Source organism: Lampris incognitus, chromosome 1, assembly GCF_029633865.1.
Source record: "Lampris incognitus isolate fLamInc1 chromosome 1, fLamInc1.hap2, whole genome shotgun sequence".
In the NCBI taxonomy this organism is placed as follows: Eukaryota; Metazoa; Chordata; class Actinopteri; order Lampriformes; family Lampridae; genus Lampris; species Lampris incognitus.
In genome coordinates, this window is record NC_079211.1 from 48,680,013 (window position 1) to 48,702,781 (window position 22,769).

The 22,769-nt window shown below is 44.1% G+C and overlaps 1 protein-coding gene across 1 annotated transcript in view; it reads left to right on the forward strand.

Annotated features, from left to right (window-relative positions):
- Nucleotides 1-149: 149 nt before the first annotated feature.
- Nucleotides 150-22,769, forward strand: part of snx25 (sorting nexin 25) — a 40,212-nt gene continuing 17,592 nt past the window's right edge. Inside the window, exons 1-14 of the mRNA XM_056282386.1 lie at nucleotides 150-1,318; nucleotides 4,429-4,513; nucleotides 10,979-11,195; nucleotides 11,428-11,600; nucleotides 15,295-15,481; nucleotides 16,049-16,119; nucleotides 16,667-16,857; nucleotides 17,405-17,536; nucleotides 17,808-17,957; nucleotides 18,260-18,385; nucleotides 18,788-18,952; nucleotides 20,002-20,133; nucleotides 20,373-20,513; nucleotides 22,638-22,751. Of these exons, the coding sequence (XP_056138361.1) occupies nucleotides 944-1,318; nucleotides 4,429-4,513; nucleotides 10,979-11,195; nucleotides 11,428-11,600; nucleotides 15,295-15,481; nucleotides 16,049-16,119; nucleotides 16,667-16,857; nucleotides 17,405-17,536; nucleotides 17,808-17,957; nucleotides 18,260-18,385; nucleotides 18,788-18,952; nucleotides 20,002-20,133; nucleotides 20,373-20,513; nucleotides 22,638-22,751 (2,259 nt within the window). The 5' untranslated portion in view covers nucleotides 150-943. The remainder of the gene's footprint in view (nucleotides 1,319-4,428; nucleotides 4,514-10,978; nucleotides 11,196-11,427; nucleotides 11,601-15,294; nucleotides 15,482-16,048; nucleotides 16,120-16,666; nucleotides 16,858-17,404; nucleotides 17,537-17,807; nucleotides 17,958-18,259; nucleotides 18,386-18,787; nucleotides 18,953-20,001; nucleotides 20,134-20,372; nucleotides 20,514-22,637; nucleotides 22,752-22,769) is intronic.

A 22,769-nucleotide genomic window follows, 5' to 3' on the forward strand; every position in this document is an offset into this window, starting at 1 on the left:
TGCGCTGATCAGTAAACCGGGCGCGCCCGTCTGCCGTTAACGCTGCCCGCTGATTGGCTGACACCTTTTCATCTGGGGAGGGGGGGGGAGAGATTTGTCGGCTGAAGCTCGGTAGAGCGAAAGCGTCGCTTCCGTCTGAAACAGTCGCTTATTTTTATTATTCGAGGAATTTATAGCGATTCCCCCCCCCGTCGTCGCTAGCTGTTATAATTGTTTGTAGCAAAGCCTGTTATTATTTTCACGAAAAATCAGGCAGCGGCGGGGCAGCGTTGCCGTACCCCGATAAACGGTAGGTAAGAGTTCGTTAAGGCTAGCCAACGGTGCCGTGGCTGCTCAGTAAATCAGAAAAGGAAATGGCCCCAATGTAAACTCACCACAGTCGAGGGGTCCAGCCGCAAAGCAGCCCCCCTCTGAAACAACCTAGTTCGGTTTCCTGAATGGCGAGTTCTTTTGTTAGGTCGCGTTAACTCGCTAACGTCGGCGGCTTGGCTTAGCCTCTCTCCGCTAGCTCGGTTGGCAAGCAACGGTCGCTAAGCTACCCCTCCGCCTGTTCGTCGCCAAGGTGACGGTCGTGGCTTTTGCCGTCCGCGTCGCTTCGGTGTTGTTGTCTCTGCTTTCTAGGTGACTCCGGTCGTCCGCCCCGCCGAGTCTGGCACGGCGCCCTCCCTTTTCCCCCGGAGCGTCGCCCCGCGGGTCTTACGGCGGGCAGGGCTGCGTGTGTGTGCGGCCGAACGGTCGGATGCGAAGAGCTGGGAGACCGAGGTGACGCGGGTCAGTGAGGAGATGTCAGAGCGGGGATGCCTCTCCTTACACACAGTGGTGTAGTAGAGGGTATACAGAAGTATACAGAGTGCACCCGCCTCCTTCGACGGGCGAATCAACGACTGTACCCACTATTCAGCCTGACAAGGAGTAGCACATATATGGATGGTGGGATTGCGGTATGCCTACCTCCTCAACGACCACTACACCGATGGCTGGGGGGAGTAGCAGCAATAGTGAGAGGGGAGAAGGGGTGCCCGTGTCCACCACTACCACCTCCTCCTTGTCCTCTTTCTGTTCCATTGGCTCATCTTTCCGGTTTATCCCTGCATTCTGTCTGGGCGTGGTGGCAGCAGTAGTGTTCCAGCTGGCCTGGGGCGGGTTGACTCTCACCTCCTTTTTCTTGAAGCTGTTTATCTATGTGTCCTTTGCGCTGCTGTGCTTCCTGGCCGGCAGCTTTGTTCTGCTGGTCAGGAAGAGCCCCCCCAAAGTCAGCTGCTTTGGCCGGAACAGGAGGCAGTCTGCTGCACTGCTGGACTTCTTCAACAAACTCATGGTAAGATAGCTGATAACTTTTAGTTTGAACAATCTTCACCTCTAGCTGCAGAAAGCTACACTGCACTTCATCAAATACACATCTGTGTCTAGTCCATACACCCACAGTGCACCACACAGCAATAACCAGACTCAGTTTGCGGTACAACTGGAAATCTTTAATAAACTAAACCCCTTTCACTCATCTAGCATAACCTGTAAGTCTGCTGGTAATTTTCTGTAACGAGGGTCATGCGGGAATCCAGTTGGAGTCAGTATTCTGGAAAAATTGAACTAGCAATTTGCCAGCTCAAGACCTGGTAACCAGCTTTGTACTGTTGCCAAAGTGAAGTCGTTTCTCTCTTTTAAAGACCTCGAGAAAGTCATCCACACTTTGATATCCTCCCGCTTGGACTACTGCAACTCCATGTATGCTGGGATTAGTCAGTTGTCTCTGTCTTGCCTGCAACTGGTCCAGAATGCCACAGCCAGGCGTTCTGGACGCCTGATACAGGAGACTGATGTGGAGATAGGTACTCGGAAGAGAGACCATATTATCTTTATACTGGCCTCTCTCCACTGGCTGCCTGTGTGGCTCAGAATTGATTTTTAAGGTTCTCCCATTTGTTTATAAAGCCTTAACTGGGCTGGCCCTCTCCTGTATCGCAGACCTTTTAACCCTCTATTCCACCTCCAGGTCCCTCAGGTTGGCTGACTTGGGACTCCTGGCTGCCCCGTGTTCTAAACTTAAGCTCAGGGGTGACCGTGCCTTTGCAGTTGCAGCCCCCAGACTGTGGAATAGCATCCCCCTCCCTATAAGATCTGTCCCCTCCCTTCATCGACTCTTAAGTCCCAGCTCAAAACTTTCTTTTACTCTCTAGCATTTGAATACTGAATTGATATGGCTGATTTCTGGCTTGTGCCAAGGTCCATGTTTTGTTTATTCGTGCCTACAAGTTATGTGCCTTGTTGTCAATGTCAATGATTCTTGTATTTGTGTTGTAGCTACCTTTTCTGGTTTTTACAGCACTTTGGTCAGCATGGTTTGTTTTTAAATGTGCTCTATAAATAAATTTGACTTGACTTGGTAACATTTCCAGAAATGTTCCAGAATGATGATAGTTTGCACGAAAGCTTTAAGATTGCGGAGTCAAGCATGCAAAGCGTTATGCCAATCTTATGTAAGATGCTTTTACGGGGGCAAGCGAACCTGTCATAAGGAATGCATCTGCAACTTGCTCATGGCATGCATTTGTCTGAAACAGAAGTGTAAACAAGCAAAAGTAAGAGATTATTCAAAAATATCATAAAATTTCAGTCAGCACAGAGGATGAAGTAAATAGGCTGCCATGTGGCACAATTAGAGATGAGTCTATGATAAAAGACATAATAGTAAGATTGTGTTAAGCAGTATGCTCCCCTCTTTAATGCCAACTTGATCCCTTCCAACCACTTACCTTAATAGGCATGACTTAGGGTTTGGGCCATATTGGCAAAATCAAATATCACTATTTTTGTCTAAATACTTTGATATTAATAATGTAAAAATATATTGGGGATGACTATTGATGCTTTAATAAGATATTTACACACAAGAACATTTTGAGAACTGATCAGTAGTAATGTGGATGTGATGACCAAGTAGGTTGCTGTTCATTTCACTCGGCTAAAACAGTCAAATAGGTTCAGAAAATTATATTAATTTACTGTAATTCAGCCTTTAAGACCAGGGAATGACAATATTTAAGTTACATCACCATATTAATATAACCAAATTCCCAGACTGTTCTAGTCTCCTATCACGATACCAATATTATATCAATATATTGCCCAGCTTTGGCATGAGTATTGGTGTAACTGGAACATGAAGTTGAACAAAATGTATAAATAAAGCGGCAGACAATTTCCGTGCCATATGAATCTTCTTTACGCCCAACATCATCAACATGGGGTCTGGGTAATCAGGGTGCATTCAGGTAAAGCAAAAACACTTAAAATCCAGATTCCAAATGCACCTAAAATGATAAAGAGAAAACCATCATGTGTTTGGACACAGTAACAGTGAGATGTAAATTACTGATTTCTTTATTAAAAAGGGATGCTTGCTTAGGAAACGAGAGACAAGATGTTACGGTCACCTTTAAAGGAGAGAACTTTTTAAAGAGGAAATGATGTGCGCTCCTGACTCACCTCTGTCATTAAAGATCCGGTGACACTGGCTGTCTCCATCTGGCCACCTCATCATTCCCTTGTGTAATTTGCTCAATGATTCCTCCCTCTCCACCTTAAATGTTTTGGTGCAAAATGGCTGCCATGCATCAATCACTCAGGTGGGTGCTACACATAAGTGGTGGTTGGGGTGAGTTTCCCCCCTTCTCTGCGAAGTGCTTTGGGTGTAAAGTGCCTTATAAATGTAATCCATCATCTTGTCTGTCCTAGCAAAAGAAAAGAGAAAACTCAACTCATGTGTAAATATTATTCTGCTGAAGCGTCTCAATTCAGTCTTTATATGAAGTGCATGTTAATGCGATTGATAAGAGGGTTAAGGTGCTTTGTAACATCTTTTAGCATATTAGACTTTTGCTTCATTTATTTTTATCCTCTCCTTGTCTTGCCCCCTGTCTTTTTCCCTCAATTTCTTCTATCCTCCCCCACATCTTTCCTGTCTCGTCCTACCCTACAGCTCAGTGGGTTTTTTCTGTTATAGATGAGGTGAAGCCGAGTCATACTCCTCGATTTAGACACATACCCCTCGATTTAGACACATACCCCTCCAGCCTCCAGCTAACACAAACTCAAAGATGCACTGGGCATTGTTTATGCCAGAAAGGGAAAGTACATGTTGTTTTGATCAGTTGGTGGTTTATGCTAACGGGCAGCTGGAGCCTAATGTATGCCGGCTGCTGTGCCCTGATGGGTTGCTGTTATTGAAAGAGAAGGTTTCCTGTCATCTGCATTTGTCTGGTTGGATTGCAACGTGAATTTCGATAAATCGGGGTTGTTAAGCTCATATTTTAGGCTTACTGGACATACAACACTTATTTCGTCTTTGACAATGACCCATTAATTTCCTGTTCATACCTGTGTATTGTTTTGTTCTTGAAGTTAACTGGTTCTGTTATTGTCTTTCAGTCTCGTTTTCTAGTGCCTGCACAGGAGTCAACCCAGAGTAGGAGAGTGATGGTGTCACACAATGTGGATAAGGCCCTGAAGGAAGGTAATTATCGCCTTCATTGTCAAGCCACTGACCTCCAACTCCTACAAACGTTGAAAGTTCCCAAGGAGCCTTTTGGTTTTCCACAATTGGAATTTGCCACTTGTTTTAGATGAGACATTGACCTCAGGTACTACAAACGTTTTGTCCTTAACTTTGAGGTAACATGCTGTTAACCCTTTCATTACAGTTGAAAGGGTTAACGGAGGACAAAAGTGCTGGCCTCCTTGCGTCATCATGGTTGCCTACAAGAAGGTGCACACAAAAATCTGATATATCTTTCATTTGGTTGATTTTTCATCGCTTTACTGTACGTTTACCTGGCAAGTGCAGTTAACTTATGTACAATTCAAACGTGGATTCAAAATCTTGTAAAAATTAATTATAAGATTGAAAATTCAAAAAGAGTTATTGTCTGTCACAATGTAAAACAAATTCTTCTTTTACATGGCTCATACATCACACAACACAATAAATAATAATGACAGCAAATTAAAAAGGCACAAGAGTAGAAAGGTTAAAAAAACTTGACAATAGACAATACAGAAAGGTTAGAAGAATGGTTAAAAAGACAAGTTATTTAGGGCTTTGTGGAATGGATAGTTGTGATGGCGGCCTGATGGAAGTAACTGAAAGAACTGGTGAAAGGGGTGAGAGGGATCCTGTGTAATGAGGGTGGCTTTCTTGGTAACTGGTCAGGTGTACGACTCAGATAGTGGAGGTCGGATTGAGCTGGTTATCTGACTGGTGATCCAAGAGAGTTTTGTTTTTGATGGCGAGAGCATTGTACCAGGACAAGATATTGAAGTTGTGTTGTGTTATGTTGCTGTTAAGCCCACTGAGGCAAATTTGTAATTTGTGATATTGGGCTATACAAATAAAATTGATTTGATTTGATTTGAAGGTGAGCACAGATTCAGTGAGTGAGATTAAAACCCCTGAGCTTCCTCAGCAGGTACAGGCGCTGTTGGAATTTCTTGTACACCAAGCCACTGATAGTTTGTTTACAAGTTATGATTCCATCACAGTGAGACTTTGGATAACATGGGTGGCACAGTGGCACAGTGGTTAGTGCTGTTGCCCCACAGCAAGAAGGTCCTGGGTTCGAACCCCGGGATTGTCCAGCCTCGGGAGTCATCCCAGGTCTGTCTTCTGAATGGAGTTTGCATGTCCTCCCCGTGTCTGTGATGGGTTTTCTCTGGGGTGCCTCTGTTTCCCCCACCATCAAAAAGACATGCATGCTAGGGTTATTACTGCTGTCTGTACCCCTGACCAAGGCAATGGGAAGAAATAACTGGAGTCGATCCCCAGGTGCTGCATGGCAGCTGCCCACTGCTCCTAGCTACACAACTAGGATGGGTTAAATGCAGAGCACAATTTCCCTATGGGAATGATCACATAGGAAATTAATCTTTTTCTAAAGTTGATTTCCACTAAAAAACATGTTTCTTTTGCCATAAAATGAAGATTGCTTGTGTGGTTTGAAGGCCCCCTTAAGTCAAAAACACGTGTTTTCTGAGATCTCAGTTACTTTATGTAATGGTTTTAGTCCAGAAATGCATATCTGCTGTTCTTTTTTGTCAAATTGGTCATGGAGCACAACTGAGCATAACTGTCCCTTTTCATGTAAGACCCGAGACACAACACCCTGGGTATGTACTTATGTTGGAAGGGGTTGGGGGGGCGCTATAAATTCAACGCTCGTAATTACAGATATATTTACCAAGGACTTCAAAAGACTTATTACATTTTGGCGTTTAGTTAGTACAAAATTGTAAAGAAATAGTCATAGGAGTTCTAGTATGGTAGAATAATAACTCAAATAAGACAGCACTATAAATTGTCCCAGAACCAAAACAAGAGCCAAATCTACACACAGTGATTAGTGCAGTCAATTCATCTTCTGATTGTTTCAGCACCGATCGGCTGGCGACGACCATATTTTTTGATGATGACTATGGGCCTTTCCCAAACAGCTCCATACCCACTACTACTTAACCTGCAAGTGTCAGTCCAAACCAGGTGACACTCACAGCAGTGGATAGTACCTCTATGAAAAACAGCTGGTAACTCTGGGACACTTTGCCACCACGTCCACCTGCCGTGGCTCCCGGTGAATGAATGCCCAGCTCCTCTGTGTCGTGCTGTTTTGCTGTTTGCCCACAAGCGTCTTTGGAAGGCACTACACAGTGAAAGAATATGCCTTTGTTTGTGCACATTAGCACTAGCTTATGAAGATTATTGTGCTGATCTAAAAGGACAGACATACTATTGCATAGTGCTTGTATTTTTCCTGTGTTCTCCCTGACAAAACAACTACTGTCATGAAAATAAAATGGGGCTTTTACTTGTTGATGACACTTCTGCAGGCCAAAACTCTAGATCAACTTATGAAAAAAAAAATATAGTTTTCAGCGTTTCTGATATTCAGTGCACACAAGCTGTCTGATGTTTATTAAATTTCTAGGCGAAATTGGGAGGTGTATGTAGCCTACGGCTTTGCTTAAACTCAAGTATTTGGTAAAGACACAAGGTTCTAGTCACACACTTAAAGTCCTGCATCATGTGTTTGGTTTATTTCATTTGACGATTTGTAATGCAGCCAACCTCATTCCAGTTCTTCACAGTTATACTTCTGTTCAACACTGTCTTTTTGATTTGGCTAAGTATATATTTTTTTTAATTGTTTTTATTTTATGTTATTATTTTAGAGAGGGGTTGGGGAGGATATTGAGGTGCTCAAGCTCCTCAGCAACCGAGGACCTGATGCCAAAGTTTTAATGCATATTATTGAAAGTTTCAGTCATTTGAATGTAATGGTTGTACTCCTACAGTCTGTGGAAAGTCCATTTAATTATAGTGGGGAGCAAAGCTCGTCAAGGGGATGATGGGAAGACCGATGTGTCCCTTCAGTCACACCCCAGCTATAATAGCTATGCAATACAACCGATTGCAGGCTTTATTTGATTTCATGCCCAGTAATGACATCTAACTTATTCTCCAAACTTTTGGTGTAATCCAAAGTTGATGAAGTGTAATGATATAGGCACACTTTGCAAGACTATAGAATTTACATATGGCTTCAAAGTGGCCAGCCATAAAATAAAATGGCTGAGGTTCTTGTCAGAATGACCGCTTTTTGTCCTGAACTTTATTAAGTCTTGTTACATCAGCTGTGTTTTCTTCATATCCCTACACATATGTATATCTCAAAGACGACAGTAAAAAACAACCCTGTACATGTATGGTGTTTCCTCGTTTCTTCAGCATCCCTCTTCCATTAAGGGGCAGTCGAGTTTGGTCGGTCACCATCGACATAGATTCACTGATGGTAGGATAGAGTACCTCTCCTCCACCCTCAGTGGTCTGGAATGCCCTTCAACATGACGGAAACGCCACAAGAACGCACAAATTGAAGGGTTTTATGTAAGGAGTGGATTGGGATGGACCCTACGTTTTCCCAAAATGTCCTGTGCCTTTCTGTGAAGATGAAATGTTCAAAATTTCAACATAATCGGACAAACAGCCACCGAATTATTAATCTTTAAAGTTATAAGTACATTCGGTTGGTGTTGCCTACCAACATGGGGATCGGCGGTTCAAATTCCCGTGTTACTTCTGGCTTGGTCGGGCATCCCTACAGACACAGCTGGCCGTGTCTGTGGGTGGGAAGCCGGGTGTGGTTATGTGTCCTGGTCACTGCACTAGCGCCTCCTCTGGTTGGGGCGCCTGTTCAGGGGAGAGGGGGAACTGGGGGGACTAGCGTGATCCTCCCACATGCTACGTCCTCCTGATGAAACTCCTCACTGTCAGGCGAGAAGAAGCAGCTGGCGACTCCCCATGTATCGGAGGAGACGTGGTAGTCTGCAGCCCTTCCCGGATCGGCAGAGGGGTGGAGCAGTGACTGGGACGGCTCGGAAGAGTGGGGTAATTGGCCAAGTACAATATGGATGACCTCAGTGACTACCTGCACATATACACTAGATTTGGTAATGACCGCAAAATATGTTAATGAGTTTGGGCACTCTGTGCCAAATAGACCCTGCCCTTAACATTCCTTTCAGATTTGGCAGCCATTTATGGTCACACAGTGCGGACGATCAGAAAATAAAATACACCCTGTTCATGGCAGTCCAGATCTCGATCTAAGAACCAAGATGGTAATCCATGCACTCATCACTAACCCATCATTCATTCTATGCTTGTGTGAAAACAAAACACTATTTCAAGCATCCCTTTGCTTTGTATGGGTAGCATATACATTGTTGATTTTGAATAAAAAAAACACTGGACATTTGGTTGACTTCTCGGACCGGATCTGGACAAATCATTTGAAAACCAGACTGTCCAGTCTAAAACCAAAGTCTTGGAAATGTCTAAAGTTTGGCTGCTGAGCATCCATCCATCCATTCCATCCGTTATCCAAACCATTTATCCTGCTCTCAGGGTCGCGGGAATGCTGGAGCCTATCCCAGCAGTCATTAGGTCACAGGGCAGGGTGACACCCTGGACAGACCGCCAGGCCGTCAAAGGGCCCACACACACACACACACACACACACACACATATTCACAGCTAGGGACAATTTCATACAACCGATTCGCCTGACCTACATGTCTTTGGACTGTGGGTTTATTATTATTATTTCTTTTTATGTGTATATCTTCTCTTCTGGGGGGCAGCACGGTGGCACAGTGGTTAACGTGGTTGCCTCACAGCAAGAAGGTCCTGGGTTCGAACCCCGGGGTAGTCCAACTTTGGGGGTCGTCCCGGGTCTTCCTCAGTGTGGAGTTTGCTTGTTCTCCCCGTGTCTGCGTGGGTTTCCTCCGGGTGGCTGTCAAGCAGTGATTAAAAATTAGATCCCTTAACAAAGGCGCTCTTTGGCACTGCTAGGCAGAACACACACAACTGATGCTCCATTTGAAAATCTAGTGAGGTGGAGCTTCACTACAACCAGCAGCTGGGTAGGCTTCTTGGTATCTGTCCCAGAACACGGATGAAACTGAATCTCACTGTGTGACTTGTGTTACTCATGTGAGGCCAGGCTCCCATCATTGCTAACTTGACTTTTAAACCTGTGTAGACCTACCTTACTCTTCTTTATTGGCACTTACTCAATCACAACACTGGAATCGAATGGTAAAATCCCTCGTACAAGAATCTGTTTAAAAAGCTGAAGACAGAATTGAACATTTTGTGATGTTGAGCCCTTCTAATGAATCCTCAAGTCACATTTTCATTTTAATGTGAGACATTATATGGCACGCAGTCCTGGGGGGAAAAAAATCATTGGTTTGTTTGGCTTTTCCTTCCTGGTACTGAGACGGGAAGGTCCGTAGCAGGACTTCACACCATTATATCAATGCAGGGAATTAAAATGTTGTAAATTGTAATTTTACTGTTGGTAATTTCTTTAATCACAAACTACGCTGTTTTTTCCCCCACTATTGTTGTGTTTTGAATTGCTAAGACAAATATTGAAAAGCTAAATATATGCTTTTATAATAACTCATCATGTTTGGCAGAAAATCGTTTAAATTATTCCGATCTGTTCTATAACGATACACTCTTCACAGTATTTAAATGCACACTCAGCCCCCCCCTCCCCCCTTTTTTTTTCTCCCCAATTGTACTTGGCCAATTACCCCACTCTTCCGAGCCATCCCGGTCTCTGCTCCACCCTTCCTGTTGATCCGGGCAGGGCTGCAGACTACCACATGCCTCCTCCTGATTCATGTGGAGTTGCCAGCTGCAAGACACATACCCACATCCGGCTTCCCATCCACAGACACAACCTAACATAGGGAAGCCCTACCAAGCCGGAGGTAACACGAGGATTCGAACTGGCGATCCCCGTGTTGGTAGGCAACGGAATAGACTGCTATGCTACCCAGACACCCGGACCACACACGGTTAAACTAGTAATTTTCCACTATAAACCCATGTGTATTAATAGAAATACATATCCGTTAATACATTTATACAAAACTGCTTGCACTTCTTTGTTCACAGAGAACAGCTTTCACACTTCAGCGAAGCCCTTCTCTGCCCAGTCCAGTACTGATAAAGCACTTCTTATCTTTTTGCAATCTGTCCAGAGCAAATCTTTTTTTCTTTTTTTTTTGCACGTTGCGGAAAGAATGGCTCGATTTGTAGATGGATAGTTGTGTGTGTGTGTGTTTAAGTTCTGTGAAGAGTGTGTGTAGGGAGGGATTTTTGATGAGGAAGGTCTGCACTAATGAGAAGGCAGTTGGAAGTTCTCAGTAATGCAGTTCGTAATGCATTGACGGCAACCCCTGTGGTTAGCTCCCTGTTGCTGTGAAATTGCATTCCTCTCTATTTTCCCTCTGACTTCTCTGTCTCTCTGTCTCTCTGTCTCTCTCTCTCTCTCTCTCTCTCTCTCTCTCTCTCTCTCTCTCTCTCTCTCTCTCTCTCTCTCTCTCTCTCTCTCTCTCTCTCTCTCTCTAGTATTTGACTATTCTTACAGAGACTACATTCTATCCTGGTATGTCCCATTGAGCCGTGATGAAGGCCAGTTGTACGCCATGCTATCCGAGGACTGGTGGCAGATGATTGGCCAGCTGAGAGCCAGGCTTGCTGACATAGACCTAGTCAACGTAGTCTGTTATGACACTATTAGAATCCTTCATACACACTTCACTGACCTCAAGGCTGCCGCCACAAGGTAGATGCCAGTAAATAGCACTCACACACACACACACTCACACACACACATACATGCACACAAATTGAACCACTAAAGTTGATGGTTGTATCACTAAATCAGTGGTTTTTGATATTTCACGTTCTCTTCCTTTGTTCCTCTCCACTCTCCCACCATTTGTCACTGTTTTTCTTTGTCTGTCTTCTTCATTATCTGTCTATCACCCTCCTACACTCTCGGTCTCGCTCTCCAGACCAGAGGAGTGTGCTCGGCCATTTCCTCTCCACCCGTGTTTGGTCAGCCCGGAATCTGAGCTGGCTTTTCTCCGCTGTGTAGCCAGGATACTGCTTGTTTGTCTGCTACCACATAGAGATGCTAAGTCTCAAACACTCCGCTCCTGTCTCACTGAAGTCATCACCACTAAAGGTAGGGCATATACACCGATCAGCCAAAACATTAAAACCACTGACCGGTAAGTGAATAACGTTGATTATCTTATTACAATGGCACCTGTCAAGGGGTGGGATATATTAGGCAGCAAGTAAATAGTCAGTTCTTGAAGTTGATGTGTTGGAAGCAGGAAAAATGGGCAAGTGTAAGGGTCTGAGTGGCTTTGACAAGGGCCAAAGTGTGATGGCTAGATGACTGGGTCAGAGCATCTCCAAAACGGCAGGTCTTGTGGGGTGTTCCCGGTATGCAGTGGTCAGTACCTACCAAAATTGGTCCAAGGAAGGACAACTGGTGAACCGGCGACAGGGTCATGGGCGTCCAAGACTCACTGGTGTGTATGGAGAGCGAAGGCTTGCCTGTCTGGTCCGATCCCACAGAAGAGCAACTGTAGCTCAAATGGCTAAAAAAAGATAATGCTGGCTATGATAGCCAGGTGTTGCAACACACCATGCATTGCACCCTGGTATGGGGCTGTGTAGCTGCAGACCGGTCAGAGTGCCCATGATGACCGCCACTGAAAGTGCCTACAATGGGCACGTGAGCGTCAGAACTGGACCAAGGAGCAGTGGAAGAAGGTGTCCTGGTCTGATGAATCGCATTTTCTTTTACATCATATGGACAAGCAGGGTGCATGTGTTTCCTTTACCTGGGGAAGAGATGGCACCAGGATGCACTATGGGAAGAAGGCAAGCCAGCGGAGGCAGTGTGATTAGCATCACACTGCTCTGGGCAATGTTCTGCTGGGAAACCTTGGGTTCTGGCATTCCACCTACCTAAACATTGTAGCAGAACAGGCACACCCCTACATGGCTACGTTATTCCCTGATGGCCTTAGCCTCAGGTAGTTTTACTGTTTCGGCTTATCGGTGGATGCACATCAGTGCCTTTGTGCTGTGTGTGTAATTGTGTCTCTGTATGTGACTACTACTGCACGATGCTTCTGTCATCTCTTAAATTATCGCCTCTAAAAATGTGAAAGGAAAAGTCTGTCTTGGCACTTGCAGGGTACGGTATTTTGCCATAGCAGCCTGTTAGCATTAGAAGTTGTTAATTCATTCTACAGTCTATCAGTCCAGATTGCCAGTTATGTAAAAGTTAACATGGGCAACATCTTAATAAAAGGCCCACATAGATGTAAAAAAACCCCACATTTTCTGTAAAGAAAAAAAAAATATGGGTTTGACATGGAACTTGGAGCTCAAGTCTTGGCATACAAATATCTTCAGGAAGAAACTAAAGTAAAAGGTTTTAAATCCGTGTCATCCACTTTTAGTTGCAAGAAGTAGTTGTAATAATAAAAGTAATGGTGATAGCACGTTTGCTCCTAATCATATCATTCATGGAGGACCCAAGGGAATATCTTAGAATGATAACCAGTCGACTAAAGGGTCCGAACCTTTAGTCGACTGGTTAACGTTGTTGCCTGTGGTGCGGGAGATCTGGGTTTGCGTCCTGGGTGCGGCAGTTCCTGGACTGTACCCCCAAATGCGCTACATTGGTGTCAGAAGTGGGATGGTGAGACCGTGAGGCCATCAGAAGCACGTACGTCCAGAGGTGTGAGGGAGCTGATATGCTGAAACATGGGGATGCGCTTCCCAAAGGAGGGGGGTAGTGTAGCAACCACGGATAACTAGACTCGCTAGCCATTGGCTAACGGGTTGGACCCTTTAGTCGACTGGTTAACGTAGTCGCTCGTGGTGCGGGAGACCCGGGTTCGCATCCTGGCTGCGGCGGTTGCCAGACTGCCCCCCAAATTCGCTACATTGGTGTTAGAAGTGGGATGGTGAGACCGTGATTTACCCAATTTCCCCTCGAGATGACTAAAGTATTCTGATTCTAATTCTGATCTTATTATAACTCCACTTAAGGATGAATGCCTAATAGATTTTTGTCCAGAGTGTATTGCAGATATTGATCTTGGCTGTCCGTATCTATATTATTGATCTTGGCTGTCCATATTCAAAATATTGGACAGCTTGAGGAAAACAAGTTCACAATGGCCTTGAGAAAACTCTTCCAAGACTAGAGGTTGATGAATCATGACATTTTACTTTGCAGTTCCTGTTAACCTGCTGAACAAAAGCTCAATGATAACAACATGGTTAGAGTTTGACCTAAACCTTGAATTCAAGTCAAAATGTAATATATTTTTATCACTTCACTCTCGTTCTGAACCTAGAAGTGATCTTAGAGCTGCTGAGTTACCAACCTTCTTCATGCTGAATATTTGAGTTATGTGTATTATGAAAAGAATTTCATTTTTGGAGTCCTTGTTAAAAGTCATCAGTAACACACTAAACAGATACTACTACTGCTACTAGATATGATATCACTATACACACCTATCACTATCTCTGTGTATCTGACTTGAGTGTCTAGCCATCTTAAATTCACACTCCTAATACCAGTATGTATGTATTCCTGCGTGAAAGCCTTTGCTTGAAAGTGTTTGCTAAGTGTTCTGTACGTTATTAACTGAATGCGTGTGTGTGTGTGTGTGTGTGTGTGTGTGTGTGTGTGTGTGTGTGTGTGTGTGTGTGTGTGTGTGTGGTCGGTGCAAAATCTATAACAATTATATTTCCATCCATTCATTATCCAAACCGCTTATCCTGCTCTCAGGGTCCCGGGGATGCTGGAGCCTATCCCAGCAGTCACTGGGCGGCAGGCGGGGAGACACCCTGGACAGGCCGTCATGCCATCACAGACAATTATATTTGTGATACAAATTTGTTGAATGAACTGTTATGTGTAATGTATAATAAATACTGGCTTTATAATTAAACGGTAACAGTTAATATTACCCATAGCACAGGAACTGCTCCTTCCTATGCTATCGATAGTCCATGCCATTATCCAAACCACTTATCCTGCTGTCAGGGTCACAGGGATGCTGGAGCCTGTCCCAGCAGTCATTGGGCAGCAGGCGGGGAGACACCCTTGACAGGCCGCCAGGCCATCACAGGGCTTATTGAAGAATAACCACTAAGTTTCATAACGCTGTAGCTACAAACTCGTAGTACTCTTCATAAAAAGAATAAAAGGAAAAGGGTGGACGGCAGGTTTCAGACTAATAAACGATCCAAAATGGACGACTGATATAACAATCAGGGAAATTTGTACTTCCAATGAAACCACCATAATATACGAACCTTTCATCAAAAGACCGATTAAATGAAAGAAAAATTAGACTCAAGAAAATCCCGGGGAACTAGATGAGAAGAAATAAATTATTTTCTTTAAGACCAACAACTCGACATCGGAATGCCCCACCCTCCTTACGTAAATCAAATCGAAGGCTGGGACCCGAACTTTTCACTAAACCATAAAACAAGTTAAACGTGGAATAAGACACGCCGAAACCAAATACATATCAGACCAAAGTGACATACAAACCCGTTTAAATAGTTACTAAGCTCTATACCTCGCTACTTACAAAAACATAGCATTTCACCCTGTATAGTTGGTGGCAATCATCATCATCATCGTCAGTTTAGGACAGACACTCGGCTATAACTGTTTATAACTGGTCAAACAAAATCAGCATGCCTTGATTTAAACTCCTGCTCTATTTACTGAGAATTAATGTGTGTGTGTGTGTGTGTGTGTGTGTGTGTGTGTGTGTGTTTTCGTGTGTGTGTGTGTGTGTGTGTGTGTGCGCGCGCGCGCGCAGTGTTGAAGCCTTTGGTGGAAGTGCTAAGTGACCCAGACTCCATCAACAGAATGCTCTTGTCCCAGCTGGAACAGAGGGAGCAGCAGGCTGAGCAGCAGAAGAAGGCGTACACTTACGCCGCCTCCTATGAAGACTTCATCAAACTGATCTCAACTTCTGCTGATGTTGACTTCCTTAAACAACTCAGGCATGAAACCCACTCAAAGCACGGAGACACCCCCACACACACACACATTGCTTTATACAAGGACTTCATTAAAATTATATTGCGCTCTAGCGCCATCACATTTTTTCAGACCATTTAGATGCGCATGCACGCATACACATAGGTACAAACATGTGCATTGTACAGACAGTGTTGTTAACTTCTAGCCCACTGCTGATGTGGGGTTACCATGGGAACAGATAGTGTCTCCACGGTGATAGACTGGTTTCTAAATGTGGAACAGAGATGAGTCAGCCAAATTTTTCTTGTTGAAGTCTGAGAAATGATGGAGTCCCTTGCTGACTTTTTGATGGTTGTTGTTTTATATGTACCTCATGCTCCACATGTAGCTTTTCATTGCATGTAGTCTGGATTTACTTAGTTTACGATCTGTAGCTGCCACTGCAGACAGTTTATCAGATATTCTTTCATTCAGTCTCTCTTTCATTGTGGCAAAGCACATTTTTAATCAGTTGAATGATTACAAGAAGTGATTTTCTAATTACACCCCCCCCCCCATATATATCTCTTGTTTGTCTTTCTTTCTAGGTATCAGATTGTAGTGGAGATTATCCATGCCACGACCATCAGCAGCCTGCCTCAGCTCAAGAAGCAGAAAGGTACTGACACAATGGAGTTCACTGCACTACACAGCAGTGGCTCCGTATACAAATGTTTCAGTGGTGACTTAAAAATATGCTAGCATTTTAGAAAAATGTCTGCTAAAATGTTTTTAATTTTGGTCATGTTAAATGCTGTTCTGGTCAGCAGGTGCAACACCCTTAAGTGGAGCACTCTGACATAATGTAGATATTGTAGATCTGGACACAGCTGAACCAAGGCTAACAGAAAGTTTGGCTTCTAAACTTATGCAGGTCAGATCTGATGGCTAGATTAGCTCAGCCAAAGAAATGAATAGAGGTGGTCTGGCAGATTTGATCACATGCTAATAGCAATTCATGCTGCCTACATTTACGCCTTGCATTAATGTTTTTTTTTCTTCTCCTTTTCCATACAAATTGTTAATACCACTTGTAAATGAGGTCAAAGATTGATCAATGGGATGCTTCATCCAACTGTCCTGGTCGCTGAATGGGTCACTAGTTATTTGTGTTGTGATGTGTTTGAAGTGAGCTTATGCCCCCCCACCCCCGCCCTCTTTCTCAGAGCGTAAAGGTAAAGAGTCGGCAGCAATGAAGGCAGATCTGCTGAGGGCCCGAGATATGAAACGTTATATCAATCAGCTTACCGTTGCTAAGAAACAATGTGAGAAACGGATCCGCTCTCTGGGTGGGCCCAACTATGACAACACAGAGGAAGCTGGGGCTGATGAGGGTGATGGACCTCAGAGCCAGAGGGTAAGACAGTGTACACAATGTGCTGTATATGTATATTATTCCTGTTGGGAAGTCACAGAGATGATAAAGAATTACACCCCTGACACTGTTGCCATCACAGGAGCCTTTTCCACAACTCAGTTTTTTCAGGAACTCTGAACTTTGTATGAGGTTTTCCACAGCAGTAACCAGGGCTGATTTTTGAGTCTGGAATTGTGATCCCAGGAACCTTTTTAGTACTCCGGGATAGATACTTTAATACCACTGGAGTTTGTGCACTGAATGGTGCTGATTGGCCAAACACAAGCATCAGAATGACTCAAGCTTGTCTGAGAATAAACAACTGCCGTGTTTGAAAATGGGTAGCTTGCCAGCAAGCAAACAAAGCATGAGTGTAAACACCGGCATTTTGCTGTGGAAATCCAGACAAGCGAAATGGACAAAAGGGCTGAGAATGAATACATTTCTAAAAACTGTTGAGTGCACATAAAAGGGTGCAAAGTGCTTAAGTTAAGTGTCAGTTAATTTGAAGGCTGATATTATGTCTCTTTTTCCTTCCTGTCTATAGATCCTCCAGTTTGATGACATCATGTGTAACCCAGGATACAGAGATCATTTCAGGGCTTACATGGAGAGAGTCGATAAGAGGGCTCTGATCAGCTTCTGGGAACTTGTGGAGACACTCAAAACTGCCAATAAGGTGCCACATTAACTCACCGATCACTGCACATTAAATAGTAGCAGCAGATATATATGCCAAAAAAAATGCTGTCTTTGTGTATGTTTGTTGATGTGTGCATTTGACCGAGCAAGTTGCCCCAAGCCGTATATGCAGTGTTGCTCCAGTTATGTTTCTTTGTGTATTACTGGTTATATCTCACTTCTACAAAGTATGGTGGCCCGCATTTTTAAGGGAGATGTTCCAGAAACTGATTTGTATTAACCTAAATCTGTTTGTGTGCGCCTGATAGAGTGAGGTGCCGCAGATTGTAGGGGAAATCTACCAAAATTTCTTTGTCGAGAGCAGAGAGATTCCAGCGGAGAAGGTACTCCTAAAAGAGGTCCAACAGAGTCTGGTGGGCAACAGAGGAACTCAGGTCTTCATTAGACTACAGGAACAGGTAGTTACTGCTGTTGTTAATACCATTTACTGCATTTGTAGTAATGAAATCCAGAACACCCTGGTAGATGGTAGTGAGGCTTTCAACTCTTCTTAGGCTAAAAGTGCAGGTCAGTTTCTCCGAAAGGTCATTAGCCATGCCATTAAATTGTATGTTAATGAATTAATTATTTCAGTTTTACTAACTGCCAAATTAAACAGCCTTACATTGGATTAGTAATGGATGTTTCCACTATGCTCACAAATGTAAGATCTGTGTTGTCAGCATCTTCACAAACTAGCTAAACATGTCTTGTTCTTTAGGTTGCAGAGACGATGAGGGAGCGGTACTACCCTTCCTTCCTTGTTTCAGACCTATACGAAAGGCTGATCAGACAAGACGAGCAGCGCAGCCAGTCACAGTGCAGTACTGAAGACAAGGAGGAGGGGGTCAGAGACAGACTCACAGATGTTGTACACAAACACTTGTTCGTTTCTGGGTGAAGAGGGGTGATGCGTGGCATAATGCGCTACCTGGACACAAGTCGGGGTTTGATCACCCCCCCCCCCCCCGGCTGGGTCGCTCGGGCGAGGGTGTCTGATGTTAAGACCCGAAACACCTGATGACCCCGGGTTCATTACTGACCATGTGTCCAGGTTGCACCACATGGTTTATCAAAGAACTAATATTGTATATGAAGAAGAAAATTTTAACTTTTTGAGGAAGTCAACAGTCCATTCTTCAATTCTTTTTGTATATGTCTGGTTGTATTTGTATGTGAATTTATGTGTATATATGTGTGTGTGTGTGTGTGTGTGTGTGTGTGTGTGTGTGTGTGTGTGTGTGTGTAGTGTCAGGGCCTAGATCCAGGCGAAGAAGTGTGTGATGAAGGTAGCAAAGGAATCAATGAGCAGGCAAGCTATGCTGCTACTAAACTCTGCCAGCTCTATGACAAATTGGAGTACAAACGACAGGCCTTGGGGTCCATCCAGAATGCGCCCAAACCTGACAAAAAGGTAACACAAGACAAGCCTGAGGGACCATTGCAAAAGCTGCCATTTATCATGTTTTTTTTATTAATCACTTTTTGTTTTTAATGTATTTTTGCTTTATTCATCTGTACACAATCAGTTAACAGGAAAGTGGCAGAAATGAACATGCAACAGTAGTAAAGAGCAGGATACAGAAACAAATGTGCATTTTTGCTCACCATAAATCCTGAACACTACAGAAGGTAGAATCAGAACGGTCTTAAACATCCAAACTAGAAGAGAAGAGAGCGCATGGGAAACGTTGTTAGAGCGTACATCACTGTCACTGCTAAACGATTGGGCTCAAATGTGACCATACAAAGAAGCTTGCTCAAGTATTTTAGGTTCTTGACTTCAAATTAAAAACCACATATATCACGAGGCTCGCCGGTTCGAATCCCTGTGTTGCTTGCGGCTTGGTCGGGCATCCCTACAGACACAGCTGGCCGTGTCTGCGGGTGGGAGGCCGGCTGTGGGTATGTGTCCTGGTTGCTGCACTAGCGCCTCCTCTGGTCGGTCAGGGCGCCTGTTTGGGGGGAGGGGAAACTGGAGGGAATAGTGTGATCCTCCCACACGCTACATCCCCTTGGTGAAACTCCTCACTGTCAAGGTGAAAAGAAGCGGCTGGTGACTCCAGATGTTTTGGAGGAGACGTGGTAGTCTGCAGCCCTCCCCAGATCGGCAGAGGGGGTGGAGCAGTGACCAGGACGGCTCGGAAGAGCGGGATAATTGGCCAGATACAACTGGAGAGAAAAAGGTGGAAAATTCCAAACAAAATCAAAAACAAAACAAGTATATTAATTCGACCTCATTTGTTGTGAACAGCTTGTGTACCTAAATTTATTAGGTAGATGTGAGTAATGTGAATGTTTAACATTACCTGATTTTTCACAATACTCCAGGAAAATTTCAAAAGCTCACTCATCTGAAAACATAAAGCCACCTGAAATACATTTTTATGTTCAGGCTTTAATTGTTATTTTTTGCTTCCCAATTTAATCCTGGGGAGTGTTCCTGTCTTTGTGTGTCTGCAGATAGTGTCCAAGCTTAAGGAGGAGATTGGAGCCATGGAGAGAGAACACAGTGAACTACAGCAGCACATCAGCAGGACAGACTGGTGGTGTGAGAACCTAGGTCACTGGAGGGCTACTATCACTACTGCCGAGGTAATAAGATTGCTATAAAACGACTTAACTCACCCCGTAATTTGTGGTTCGATAACCTTCATCACTGAGGTACTGCAGTTACTGCTGGTAAGCAAACTGAATAACGTCCCAAAAATATGTTTGACCATACAGACATGTATCTGCCCAGCTGACTTGAATGAGGGCTAACTTTTTATTAATATAGATGATATAGACACCTAACTCCAAAAACCAGCTAATCTAATGAAAATGTGTTCCAGGCTACAGAGGAAAGTGGTGAGACAGTGGCCTGTTACAGTATTTGTGTGAGTCTGGTGGAAGGAGAAGAGTCGGCCAACAGTCGCTGGAGTGTCCAGAGGAAACTCACAGAGTTCCAGACCCTGCACCGCAAACTAACTGAGGTAGCGCAGCTCCAAACATGGCTGTGAATGATTGACACATATTCTTCCAAAATTCAGTGAAGAAGTAACCTTGCATTTTGTGGTACAACGCCGTTAGTCAATACCGGCTGAATGTAGTCTAACAAGTTCCCTCTGGAGCTAATGAACTGGTCCAGCCTCCTCCATCTAGAGGCTGCTGCATGCTTCAAACAAAGTTCTGTTCAGAATGTTGGATAGTGTCAAGAAATGTGGGACAGCTCCTTTGGACAGCTCCGCCGATCCCCGTGTTGGTAGGCAACGGAATAGACCGCTATGCTACCGGACGCCCTGTGCCTGGACATTCTTGAAACTTTCCAAAGCTGACATTGCACAGGATGCGCTCATTTTCCACAGTGATTGGCCAGGCATGCTTTAGTGTGAGAAAGAGCAGGGTTTTAAGTGGTCTGCAAATTCTGCCTGCTGTGTGCCTTCACACACATTCTGTTTTCTGGAGAAACCTGCAGGTGAAAAGCGGTCGGCTGGCTCCACGTGTATTGAAGGATGCACGTGGAAGTCTTTGCCTTCTACAACCACCTTAGAGGTCATACAGTGGAAGAACCACAGAAGGACAAGGGAACTGGACATGCCAAATTGGGCTGAAAAAGGGAGAAAAAAATTGTACGTTCCTCACACAACTACTTAGGTCACCATATTGACTTACTGCTCATCACTGATAACTTCAAGGAAAGTCTCTGAAAGTGTTGACCTTTATCCCTATTTGTTTGGCTCTTCGAGTCGCAAATACAGCGACTTCCTAATTATCATTCCACCCTTCTCTGTGACAGATGGCTTATTGCCCCACCTTCAGGTATCTATGACTTGTCCAAAACAAGCTGTCGTGGTCAGGCTACAGGCCACACGAACTAGTTCATTTGAAGCCTGCAGAAACCTTAAGAGTTACCACAACTTTGCCACTGCAACATACCAGGAAAGATCCCAGAGAACACAACACTTTTTGGGTAAAAGATAAAACCAACGAAAAATTTAATCCAATGGAGACCTTTTTTCATGCAAGTCCATAAAAAGAAAAACATGGGGTGTCTGGGTAGCATAGCGGTCTATTCCGTTGCTTACCAACATGGGGATCGCAGGTTTGAATCCCTGTGTTACCTTTAGCTTGGTCAGGCGTCCCTACAGACACAATTGCCCGTGTCTGCGGGTGGGAAGCCGGATGTGGGTATGTGTCCTAGTTGCTGCATTCGCGCTTCCTCTGGTCGGTTGGGGCACATGTTCGGTGGGGAGGGGTAACTGGGGGGAATAGCGTGATCCTCCCATGCGCTACGTCCACCTGGTGAAAGTCCTCACTGTCAGGTGAAAAGAAGCGGCTGGCGACTCCACATGTATCGGAGGAGGCATGTGGTCATCTGCAGCCCTCCCCGGATCGGCAGAGGGTGGAGAAGCGACTGGGACAGCTCGGAAGTGGGGTAATTGGCCAGATACAATTGGGGAGAAAAAAAAAAAGAAAACCAAAGACAGACACGGACATAAAAAAGAGTTTGTTAAATTACACACAGCTGGCTTGAAATCATAGCATGCTCCAAAGGCCATTTGGATACACAAGGATGTCCAAAGGAGACAATTTCTCTTAGGATTTCACTTAAGTTTATCTGGCAGTGTTGTAATTAGCTCATATATCCCACTCCTTAAATGAGTTGGAGTGGTATTGTAAATGACATATTCTATTGAGATGATGAACGTTGTAATGTAATATTGTCTAGAATGAAAAAGGCGTTGTGTTAATATAATGCAAAATTCTCCAGACAATAGCAAAAACAATGGGAAGAAATAAAACAATTTGTATACTTCCTAATTAATCTTTCCTGACAACCCTTCTTCTCCGTGTCTCTCTCTCACACTAATGCACTTTTCTCTGCCTGAGGTAGTTTGGACAGGCAGATGGTAAAGCCTTTTGTGTAGGTCAGTGTGTAAAGGACAGGAACCTTGCACATCAGTCAGTATGGTAGCTGGGAGCAAATGGAGTGTGAGCATGTGTGCATGGGTGTATATCTGTTTTGTTTTGTTTTTTTCAAATGAATATTTTCTTGGCTTTAATTGTTAAAGATTTGTTTCATTGGGGAACATTAAAAGTGTCTTTGTCCCTCCCAGTGTTTTCCGTCCTTGAAGAAACTACAATTACCATCTTTGAGTAAACTGCCCTTCAAATCCATTGACCAGAAATTTTTGGAGAAGAGCAAAACTCAGCTTAATGCCTTTCTCCAGGTAACATATGCAAAGCAC